At 38.5% G+C, this 12314-nt stretch overlaps 1 protein-coding gene across 1 annotated transcript; it reads left to right on the forward strand.

The window, feature by feature from the left end:
* Window positions 1-1246: 1246 nt before the first annotated feature.
* On the forward strand, window positions 1247-12034 carry LOC137170662 (TBC1 domain family member 10A-like). Its single transcript, XM_067574181.1, has 9 exons — window positions 1247-2230; window positions 4942-5041; window positions 5421-5528; window positions 5910-6016; window positions 6109-6223; window positions 6412-6477; window positions 7276-7465; window positions 8632-8786; window positions 9242-12034. The coding sequence occupies exons 1-9, from the start codon at window positions 2067-2069 to the stop codon at window positions 9644-9646; spliced, it is 1410 nt and encodes a 469-aa protein (XP_067430282.1). The 5' UTR covers window positions 1247-2066; the 3' UTR covers window positions 9647-12034.
* Window positions 12035-12314: the final 280 nt, after the last annotated feature.

Genomic DNA, 12314 nt, shown 5'->3' on the forward strand with positions numbered 1-12314 from the left:
CCATTTTTATGTGTGAAGAGTTTCATCCTCAGAAACAGATGTGCTGTCTAGAGCGATTAACTATTTTGATAACCGATTAAGCGTTATGAGTCTTTTTTTTTTTTTTTTTAAGAAAAAAATGCCCAAATTCTCTTGTTTCAGCTTCTAAAATGCAAATATTTTCTGGTTTATTTTGTCTTTTATGATTGTACACTAAATATCTTATGGACTATATGGACTGTTGGATAGGACAAAACAAGACATTTAAGGTTGCATTTTGGACTTTGGAAAACTGTGAAAGGAGATTTTTCCACAGTTTTCTGACATTTTATAGACCAAATAACCAATAAAATGAGAAAATAATCAACAGATTAATCAATTATGAAAATAATTGTCAGTTACAGCACTAGTGCTTTCCACAAAAGACATCCATTTTTGCGAAGCTTGAACAGATTGTTTCTTTTTCAGAGATAAGAGATACTGTAACTCCAGTCTGATCACTGAATACTTGATGTTGGACATGGATGACATCTCTTTTCCCATAAATTGTAAGACATTTTTTATATCATATATTTTATATACTCTAGCATATTTTATAATATTTTGTTTGCTATGATTCTCTAGTGCAAATATTGAATTGGTCCAAAGAAATAGTATTTTATAACATTTATTATCAAATTGTGTTATTAAGTGTAAAAAAAAAAAAAAAAATAGAATCCACAATTCAATAACAATAGCAATTTTTTTTACATTGTACCACTTTAACTAAACTTAAGTCAAAGATCTGAGTACCTCTTCCACTACTGGGGGCCACAGACTACTATAATATCCCACTAAAGTAGAAGTATTGTGGTTTGTAAGTACATCTGAAAGGTATTCACCTCTCCTGTATGTCACGTCTTACTTATAATTGTTTGTAAGTTTGAAAAAAATCTACTTGTGAGTGAAAGCAGCCTGAACATAGCTTCTTTTTTTTTTTAAATGTACTAAGTAAAACATGCAGTTATTTTCTAGTGAGGAATTCCTGCTGCATGTGATCTTTACTACCTTAAATTTTAGACTCGTAACATGTAAAGTAAAGCCAAATTACACCGTGCTGAAATGATTAGCTGTAACTCTATGGGTACACAAGCTGTATGATGAAGGGTAAATAATGCATTTGCATGTGTGATTTTCAGCAGTAGATGGCAGTGGAGACACACAGGATGCAAGGGGTGTCTTGTTTACTAATCTGCTTCCTTGTAGCCACCAGCTAAATTTCATTCCTGCTGACAACAGAGATTCTGTGTCAGCTGACAGCTGTGTGATGCTAGTTAGCATGTTAGCTTCAGAGCTACCAAGCTGAAACTATACTTATTTAACGAGCTACGATTGACTCTTTTAATAGTTTTTTGGTGGAAGTCTTTTAGTGTGAGCCGAATGTTAATTATGTGAACAAAGCGAGGATGTTTCAGTTCTTAACCACGAAACAAAGGAAACAAATCTTAGCAACTGTAGCTAACCGGTGTTTCGGTTTAACGAGCGACCGTGTAAACTGGTGACTTTCAGCGTTTTGGGTCCTAGTAGTGACGATAGCCTTAAAAAAAAACAAACAGCACACATAGGTGTCCTCCTAAAAAGCCTTATCAATTTTACTTTAAGCAACACTCATCTGTGTTTTTAACTACGCTATCAATTTATATAAACTGCGCTCAGCGAGAAGCACCCGGTTTGACTTGTGACCCATCAGTGTGATATACTGCAACGAGATTCCTAGGCTATTTAAAAAAGATTGATTTCAGAAAAATACGTAGAAATGTGACCGTTTCTTGTTGGCAACACCATTTTTATAAGGTATGATTTAAAAAAGGACCAAACGAATATATATACTGTGTTGAACATTCAGTTTAAGAGAATTGAAGGCTTTTAAAAGGATACCTACAAGTTCTGTTCGTGTTTTCATGGTCGCTACGAGCAACAAGGGACGCAGTCACCAGTTAACACGATCACCAGTTAAACCGAAACACCGACGGGCGTCTTCATGGAGAGCTTAGCTGAGCTTTCAAGACTGGTCGTCAGGGTAAGTTATGTCAACAGATTGTGATTAAATGGCAAAAACTGAGGAGGGCAATGGACTCGATTTGCGGGGCAGCGCGGAGAAGCTGACAGATAATGGGACAGACCCGGGAGTAAACGGCGATGTTAGCCCCGGGAACACACCGGTGGACAGGTACGGATTCACCGGTGGAGCTCAGCAGATCTCGGGAGAATCGTAAGTGGAGTTTAATAATATTCAGTTCTGCTAAAATATTTGGTTTGTTTGTTTGTTTATGTTTCCACTGACTGACTAGTCTTTTTCTTGCACTTAGCTGAAGACAGGTAAAGGTGAGCACACATAAACACCTTCAAGAAACACTTGTGTGACAACTGTAGTCATCAGATAATTGTAGGGAGAAGCTGCCATTTCATTCATGAGCAAAGACAGTGATACCTGCTGTTAATTGAATGAATTCTATATGTTAAAGGGTAGGTTCACAATTTCTCTAGTCTTTCTTAAAAACAACAGTCCTTATGAACACTGAAAGAGGTTTTTCTCGCTGTAATCATTCCTCCTGTTCATACTGGCTATTAAAAGATCCCCTTCATAATCCACTTTCAATGTAAGTGATGAGGGACAAAATCCACAGCGTGTCCACAATCCACAGTGTGTCCATGCAAAATCCATAGTGTGTCCACTGAAATAATATGCATTTAAAAGTTTATCTGAAGCTTCTATGAGGCTCCAGCAGTCTGAGTTAGTCATATCAAGTGGATATCTGCCACATTTACAGTCTTTTTAGCATGAAATTCCTTCTTGGTGTTTCCTCGGACAGTGTTTCCCTGTTGAGTTGTGGTGGAAGCAAAAATAGAGGCTTTGGCACTAAAAAAGACTGTGACATTGAAAGATATCTACTTCATTAGACTAATTTGATTTGAAGCTTCATATTAGCTTCAGATAAACTTTTAAATACATTTTTGCACAGAGGGAGGACTGTGATTTTGTCCTCCACCACATACATTGTAATTGCATTATGAAGGGATCTTCTGATGGTCAGTATGAACAGGAGGAATGATTATGCAGTTTTAATAGATGGAACTATTTATTGGGTTCATGTTTGCCATGAGTCCTAATTTAAAGTATCACACACTGTCAGTGGAGGTCAGTCATTTTAAAGATTGTACTTGGGATAAAAGCTGCAATTTGTATTTAAGAAAAGTATATATTTTAATTTTACACAATATGCAAACTGTAACTTTCCTAAAATAATAATAATCTTTTCTTTTTAAGATGACATCAATTACATAGCTAATAATGTTTTATGGAGAAATAAGTTAACATTTTGCTATGATGGTTGTTTCTTACAGTAGTTTATTCTTGGTGTCACCAGGGACCCCAGTAAGTAGTCCTTGTATGTTAAAGGAGGAAAGGAAATTACAGATAGCTCCACACTTCAAATTGTTGACTTAATTTTATTTTATTTTTTTCTTCTTGTCACCTGGACCAGAAGTTCCTTATTTTTTTTAGCTTGACCATGACCCCTTGGCTTCGTCACAGGTCGCATGTGTCTTATGAGTTGTGAGCAGTTTGAGAGTGATGTTCCCCTCTCAGATTGTTTCATTTGTATGTTTTTTAGTAGCAAGAAGACGGGAACTGTGCAGTATGTCATAATAAGAACAGAACTGATGAAAAGTGCAAAAAGTAAACAAAACGTTCTTATTTTTGTCAATTAACTCACAAGCTCCCAGGTTGGGAACCACTGACCTAGACCTTTGTAATACCTTATAGGTTGTAGAGCTGCAGGGCCCTTTATAATTTCCTATAGCCAACTAACAGTCCAAAGCCTAAAGATATTCAGTTTATCATAACAGAAGACAAATAAAACCCCAAAATCCTCACCTTTCAGAGGCTGCAACCAGCAAATATTTGGTATTTTTGCTTAAAAAACAATTATTTGATCATCACAATAGTTGCAGGTTAATTTTCTGTCGACTGATTGCAGCTTGTATAGGTAGGTATTCTTCCTACCATCCTTGCTCAGCTTCCCTCTGACACGAAAAGAGAGACCACGTTGTTACTCTTGTGTTGGCCTCTGTTCATTGGCTTCCAGTATAGAACTGACTTTAAAATCTTAATGTTTGTTGTTAAGGCACTCAATGAGCTGACCTATTCTCACATATCTGACCTTCTCAACCCTCAACTCTCCTCGAAGACTCTGACTTAAAGCTGTCGGCTGCTCCACAGTCAAGGCCAGTGGTTCCCAATCTGAAATACTTCCTGGGCTGGTCATGTGCCATAAAATATTTCATGGTTGTCTTCTGTTTCGAAGAGCGTTTTCTGTTGAGGGTTATTGGTTTAGCCAAGTCACTGTGATGTCTTTATGTAGAGATAAGTGACTGACAGCTTGTGATTTTTCTAAAACTATCTTATGCAAAAGCACGTCAGTTGTCTCTTTAAATTTGTTTGTTAAAAGTTGTTAATCAAGACGACCAGGCCTCTGTTTGGTAGATCAGTGCAGGAAATGTGTGCATGTCAGACTGACAGCTCTGATTTTCAATGGGACTGCGGTGAAGAGTGAGATGTTGGAGTATGTTTTGTGTAGGAGGTTGTAGGGAACTGAACTAGGGGAAAGTTCTCCCACAGCTTCCTGTTTTCATGTACTTCGCTGCCGATGGCAAGTGTTCCACTGTTTTGTCTGAGGGTTGTTTCCTGTGTGGAGAAGGAAGAGATGAACCACTGTCCCGCCCCCTCGATGACAGGATTCCTCTATCATTAGTACATGGACGTGACAGAGGACAGTACAGCCATTGTTTGTATGAACTTAGCTGAAGAAAATAGCTGATGAAGGGTAGCTTGTCATTAAGAAGGAAACTTGCCGTAGAAGTCCTTACTGTCTAAAACAAACAATACTGTGTTTGCTTTTATTATTTACTCTGTCTCCATAGTGCTGAATTAATCCCCATTGACGTGCTGCGGCAGCGGGAGGCAAAATGGCTGGAGATGCTCAACAGCTGGGACAAGTGGATGGCCAAAAAACACAAGAAGGTCTGCTCATAAAATCTGAAAGTATATCTGATGTCACTTCTCTCTGTGCACCCAAATTTAGATTTCTAGTCATTGAAATTTGCACTTCTAGGAGTTTATTCAATCTTTGCTGCTGTTGTGGATGAACATGGTCATTATAGCAGCAGTTTTGAGACAGACTAAACAGCACAAATTCCTTTCAAAACTGACCTGGAGAACCTGTAATAACTCCATCATCACACCACATTTTTTTTTAATCTTTGATGATCAGTTGTGCAACAGTGGAATGTGCACTATCGTATAGATAAATGTCTTCCAAGATCCGTTTTCCTTTCGCTCTGTCTTGCCTTCTCTTGCTTCCCGCTGGCTCTTAAATAAATATGCACATGTTGATGAACAGGTGAAGGAGCGCTGTCAGAAGGGGATCCCTCCATCCCTGCGTGGTCGCACCTGGCTCTACCTTACTGGGGGCAAAGTGAAAAGGGAGCAAAACCAGGGCAAGTTCAAGGTCTGTCGCATATATTTTGGGTCTCTGCTAACATCTTGTCTATGTTATTAACTTCAGAAATGTGCCTTTTTCATGCTTGGGACAAAACATAAGTCATTCAAAGTAATGAGGAGTATTTTGCAAAAAAAAAATACAAATTGAAAAACATATATTCATGATATATGTATATTATTCAGGCGATGGATGGATGGATAGGCTGGTGGTGTGTCTGGCTTCTATGAGGCTTCTAACATCGCTGAGGCTTTAAGATTCAGAATTGCCTGTATTATAAAAAGGCACATAGGAAATGACTCAAAAATGTCATGTATAATGTTAAAAAACTCACTAAATTGTGTGTGTGTGTGTGTGTGTGTGTGTGTGTGTGTGTGTGTGTGTGTTTAGGAACTGGACAGCCAGCCGGGGGATCCCAAATGGGTAGATGTTATTGAGAGGGACCTCCATCGACAGTTCCCCTTCCACGAAATGTTTGCGGCGAGAGGAGGTCATGGGTAAGAGCTGTCTTCTGAAGGCCTATTGTGAAGCCTATTGTTCAGCTGAATATCATTTGTGAATATACTTTTACATATGGTCATACATGTAGGCAGCAGGACTTGTTCCGCGTGCTGAAGGCCTACACTCTGCATCGTCCTGAGGAGGGATATTGTCAGGCTCAGGCTCCCATCGCGGCTGTACTCCTGATGCACATGCCAGCTGAGGTGATCACACACAGCAGTGATGCAACCTTTCCACATATTTGTTTTCCTAATATACAATAACATGAAGCTGATACTAGATACTTCATGCTCTAATGATGGGAATAAAAGGGGAAAGAGAGTGAAAGAATTAAATGTGATAATAGAAATGCACTATATCAGCTTACCACCACTTTCTTTCTTTGTCCTAGGATGCATTCTGGGTTCTTGTCCAAATTTGTGAGAAATACCTTCCTGGATACTACAGTACAGGGCTGGTAAGGGTCCTGACAGACACACAGTCAGTCGTTTTGCAAATTAAGGATATAAGAGGAGCTTGAGAACATCAGAGTATAACATGACTGTAACAGGATTACATATTCACAGTGTTCAGCATGTCAATTATTATCTACCTGAGCCCTGTATATCTTGCTGAAATAAATCCGAGGTCTGCTGTAAGCAAAAATACCTCCACAGTATTGTCCAAGCAATGTGTGAGAACACTTTTTTAGATTTTCTGCCATATTATAGGTCTGAATCTTTGTACTTATGTATATTTAGATTCTGTTTAGTCCTTACCAGTTTCAGGCAAATATAATCAATTTATCATTTCATATTACTATTGAAAAAGTATTTGCATACAACTGACTACTCAACAGAAGAAGTGATTGATTACATTAGTCCTAACATTACATCCCAGCTCTATCAAAACTCCAGAGCCTCCACACATCACATCTTCTTCTTCTTTAACACATGTAGAAATAGAGAACGAGGCATTATGGTTTGATAAGCAGACATCTATGTTTTGAAAGTGTTTACTGACAACATCTAGCTCAACGTTAGCTAGCACAGAGCGGTGGTGGTGGTGGTGGTGGTGGTGGTGTTGGATTTCTCAGGCTAGTGTGTCTCTGGCTTGACTCTGATATGCTAACGACCTAATAACACGAGGTGGTGACTGTCCCGATAACACAATGAGGGTGAGATAATCAGACAATCAGATTAAGCAAAGAGAAACAAGTCTGTTCTCTCTCTCTCTCCCTCCCACCACTGACTGTTGTTCCGCGTTGTGTCCACAGGAGGCGATCCAGCTGGACGGGGAGATCCTGTACGCTCTGCTGCGGCGGGTCTCTCCTGTGGCCCACCGTCACCTGAAGAAGCACAAGCTGGAGCCCATCCTGTACATGACCGAGTGGTTCATGTGCGCCTTCTCTCGGACGCTGCCGTGGGCCTCGGTGCTACGGGTCTGGGATATGTTCCTTTGTGAGGGTGAGACGCCGCACTCGCAAAGTATTCACTGACATATTGTTATATGGCGGATGTAAAAAACTGTTTTTCTCTGATAACCTGAGAAGTCGCTCTTAAAGAGATTATGTCATGAATTGATTTTTATTTATTTTATTTTATTTATTGATTTTGTTTTGGCTAGAAACAGAGGTGAAAATGTTGCCTTGTGCTCCCAGACAGCAGGTTTCTTAGATTGAAATTGAATTTGGGCACACACCAAGCAAACACTTCCTCTACCTGTATCAAATCCTTTTAGTGATCAGAATGAAGTGAGAAGTGATCATATAAGACAGAACAACAGACATTTATTATTGGACATGGATAGAGCCCCAGTAAGGCCAGTATTATTTTCAGTAGATATCTCTGTTGTTAAAATGATTAATCTGCGGTTATGTACTTAACTCTTGTGTTTTTACAGGTAGTTAAATACACAAAAGAAGTATTTAATATTCCACCAGGCCTCGTCATGTGTTTATCATCCTCACCTTTAATTTTACCTGTAAAACATGAACAGACGCCTTTTAAAGTAACAAGGCAAATGTAGAAAACGTGAAGCTAGATCTGCAATGATTAGTCGATTAATTGATTAGTTGATTGACAGAAAATGAATCAGCAACTATTTTTATAATCGAATAATCATTTTTGGTCATTTTGTCAAGATAAAAAGCCAAATATTTGCTGGTAGCAGTTTTGTGATGTGTGATGATTTGAAGTTTTTTTTGTTATATATGATACTAAACTTAATATCTTTTGGTTTTTTTTTACTTGATCAGACAAAAGAAGATGTTTGAAGATGTCACGATGGGCTCTAAGAAATTATAACAGACACTATTTAGACAAAATGATTAATTGAGAAAATAATCTCCAGATTAATTGATAATAAAATAGTTGTTAGTTGCAGCTCTGCATGAAACTTCTGTGGTTGTTTTTTTTGTTGGAATAAGGAATATGTGACTTGAAATAGTTCATCACACTGCAAGATTTTGGCATCCATGGTGGCAACACCTTAGTTATCCATGTAAATATCCACTTTTCACTGTCATGATTTAGACATTAACTGGTCCTCAACAGCTGTCAGATTGTCCCTTTATTCCATTATAAGACTATAATATACGACTGCATGTTTCTTGTTGCGACCCTCTTCTCAGGAGTGAAGATCCTCTTCAGAGTGGGTCTGGTTCTCCTGAAATGCATGCTGGGATCCCAAGAGAAACTGAAGGCCTGTCAGGGTCTCTATGAAACGATGGAGCTTCTCCGAGCTATACAGCCACAGTACATGCAAGAAAGCTTCCTGGTGCACGAGGTACGGTTATACTGTCGCTGTTGTAATCTCTGTTACCCTTTTTATTGTGCTGACCCTGCACCTACTGCTCAACTGTCCCTCTGGATGTGAGTTTTCTCTTTGACTTTGCCCTCCTGTGGCTACTGTAACGGCCATAAAAAAATATATGCTAGCGCTGAAAGTGAGCGAATGTCCAAATAAACAGAAGAACAGCTTGCACACTGCAGGGCTCCAATGTCCACTTGCAATTTATTGCACCAACTTGACATTTCGAGCACCACTGCTCTTCATCAGACTCAAGTGTATTAAAGTGTTATAAAAAATACATAACTTGGCTTAACTTGAGTCAGCCCATAAAAACAGGTAAGTTTTTGTCAAAAACATCATCCCAGACCATATATATTTATGTTTTCTGATTCTTCACGTCGACAGTGATAAACCGAGGCATTCTTGCTTGTTCTCTCTCTGTGTTTCAGATCATAGAGTTGCCCGTGTCTGAGAAAGACATCGAGAAGGAACACAACGCTCAGCTGCGGCGCTGGAAGGAGTCTCATGGAGATCTGCACTGTAAATCCCCTCCCAGGATGCACGGCGCCAAGGCCATCATGACTGCCGAGCCACCCAGCCGCCAGGACCTGAGACAGAGGCCCACCATCATCGTGGAGTCTCCCCTGGCAGTCAAGACAGATGGGGAGACAGCGGAGGATGCCAAGGACAGTAAAAAGACTAAAGAGGAAAAGCAGCAGAAAACAATCCTACCACCACATGAGATTGTTAATCCTTACCCTCCTCCCGGTGACCCTTCACCTCTCCTCAAACACATGACCGTACAAGGGTCCAAAGAGAGTCTGAGCAGTGCAGAGCACGACACCTACCTGTAGCAGGGTGAGTGTCACCAGTTTACACACATACATCATTCCATAAAGCCTTTTTCTAACTTATCAGTGACACTAATCACAACGGTCAGTTACAGTCGTCAGTGACATGACGAACCTTAAGAGTCTGTCGCAGTCGTGACTGAGAGCTTTTAGTAAAATGACACTTCAGGTAAAGTTATAGAATTTAAAAATGTTTTTAAAGTTTTGTTGAAGAAATCAGTTTCAGTTATGATAGTTTGTCATACTTAGAAGAAATTAGTAGACCATTTTAAAAAAAAAAGATCAATCAGTTAAATGTCTTGAAGACAAAGCTACGTTGCTCAGATTGCAAAGCAAGCAAAGTTGCTGTAATACTTAAAGTTTCAATGTGATTTCTTTTATACAAGTTACTATTTACTTAAACACAGTAGTACAGTCATGAAATTAAAGTATTTTTTGCAAAATTCTTGGAAATTAAAAAATATGTAATTCCCAAGAAGCCACAGCAGATGGCGACTGTGGGCACATTACACACACACGTCTATGAGGTTTTAACCCCTGAGAGTGTGAAGCTATCAGCTTTATATGACTGAACATGCAGGGAGACACACTCACTAACACACTGTTAAAAGCTACTGCTGCTACTTACCTCTTAAAGGCAGTGCTCTGATATATCCTTTGTTATATAAATGAAGTCTGATTTTGTCTTAATTGATGAAGTCTTTTGTGGAGCACTTCTGCCTTTATAGTCTTCCTCTTTGCTTGTATTAGTCACTACGTTGCCAACACAGAGATTTATATTTATCCTGCTTTGCTAGCCTCAGTCGTTCGCACTAATTTGCAGATACACAGTTTATCAGTGTGTCTGTTAAGCACAGTCCTTTGACTGTTATGCTGCATCCGTGAGTTTCTTTGCTGTTGTTGAACACTTGAGGGAGTCCAGAGATTCTCCTTCAGCTTCAGCAGTGACCAGCAGAAGGTTTATAAGAGTTTATAAGAGAAAGTGACAGCAGCTGTGTGACTCCTCAATGAAGGAAAAAGTGTTCAGGGATATTTGTGCCACTAAGCCAAAGATTTTTAAGGCATATTTTTTACGATGTATGTCGTTAAAGCAGTTTATTCAATCATATTGTCTTGGAGTATTTGTTAGTTATCAGTTTGGGAGAGTATAGGGTTTATATTTATGTTGTGAGTGAAATATGGTAGAATGCCATTTTGAAGAACGCTAATACAAAGCTGTTTTTGTACAATCATGCTCAGAGGTTTGTGGATCCTTAGACTGAAATATATCTGATTTTACTCCAGTGGGAAAACACTCACTGAAATGTGCTAAGTACCAAGTTGTTGACAAAACAGCTTTGAATATGTTTTAATAATAAAAAAATCCAACAACTACAAGTTAAATATGAGGTCCAAGTAATGTATAAATATAATTTTCAGCAGTTTTTTTCTGATAGCATTATTTAGCTCAAAATTAATTGAAACATTAGGTTGCTCTGTTATTTGAAATTCATGCCCCAACATGATAACAAAGAGACTTTTTGTAGATGTCAGACTAAACCATTAAAAAACCATAAAAGATATTAAAAGTCACGGGAACCATAAACCTTTGACAATGACCAAACGTGTGTGGATACTAATTTTATCTGAAATGTTGTAAATGAAGAAATTGTTTCAAAATGTCTTAATGAATTTGTATGCAACTGTCCAAGAAATTCCTTCATTAACAGTGATGTGTTGCTGCTCATCAGAGTATTTTCTGTCAATGTTATTATAATGGAAATTGGTTGTAGGTATTTGCTGATTGTAAACACAATGGAGATTTTTTTAAAAATGCATGCTACATGTTTATTTTCTCTCAATCGGGAAGCACTGTTTACCTTCCATATCCTCTGAATATTTTTAAAAAGGCACATTGAAGCTAATATTTTCTTTAAAAAAACACATCCAACCAACATGCAGTGCATCAGTCGAGTTTCTACAGAAAGCGTCCTATAGTGTCGTGTACAGTAGATGGCGCCACTGAGCTTCATTCATGGGATTAGATGAGACTAAGTCACCCTGTCATTCTGATGGATAAAAGAAATACAGGATGTGGTTTGTCATTTAAAAACTTGATGTTGATTTTTTTTTTCTTTTATTTTTAAGGGATTATGTTTCAATATCCACCAAGGGACCAAAACAGTCCATTAGGTTGTTGAGACGCTCGTTAGTACTCGTGCAACTGTTACATTTAGAGAGAACACTGATGAAGCTTGGAGCTTGTAAATGTGAAAACTTCTCCTGCTGTTTTCATCAGTATATAAAGATTTATTTCTGATCTGTTTGTTCATATGAAAATCAACTCCCCATGTCTACAGGCTGGTTTTCTACCAAATTATATTTAAATCAATAAAATTTTAAACTCTTAAATTTTGCAGATCTGTCATATTTTCCTGTTCTATACTGACAACAAACCTCTCTCCTGTCGTTTTGCCTGCTTTAAATATTAAACAAAGAAGATGAGACAAGAGAAGAAATGCTACACAGACCGGACTGAACAAGTAGGATTTCAATAATACACCCTGTGTTATCACTCAGCACCCTCACACCCGCCCTCGCTCACCCACGCAGTAGCAGCACACTTCCTCGGACACCTGTTACTCCGGCTCTTTCAGCTCTTTGAGGAATTTGCATCTCAAATGGGGCGAAT

Source organism: Thunnus thynnus, chromosome 19, assembly GCF_963924715.1.
Source record: "Thunnus thynnus chromosome 19, fThuThy2.1, whole genome shotgun sequence".
NCBI classification, from domain to species: domain Eukaryota; kingdom Metazoa; phylum Chordata; class Actinopteri; order Scombriformes; family Scombridae; genus Thunnus; species Thunnus thynnus.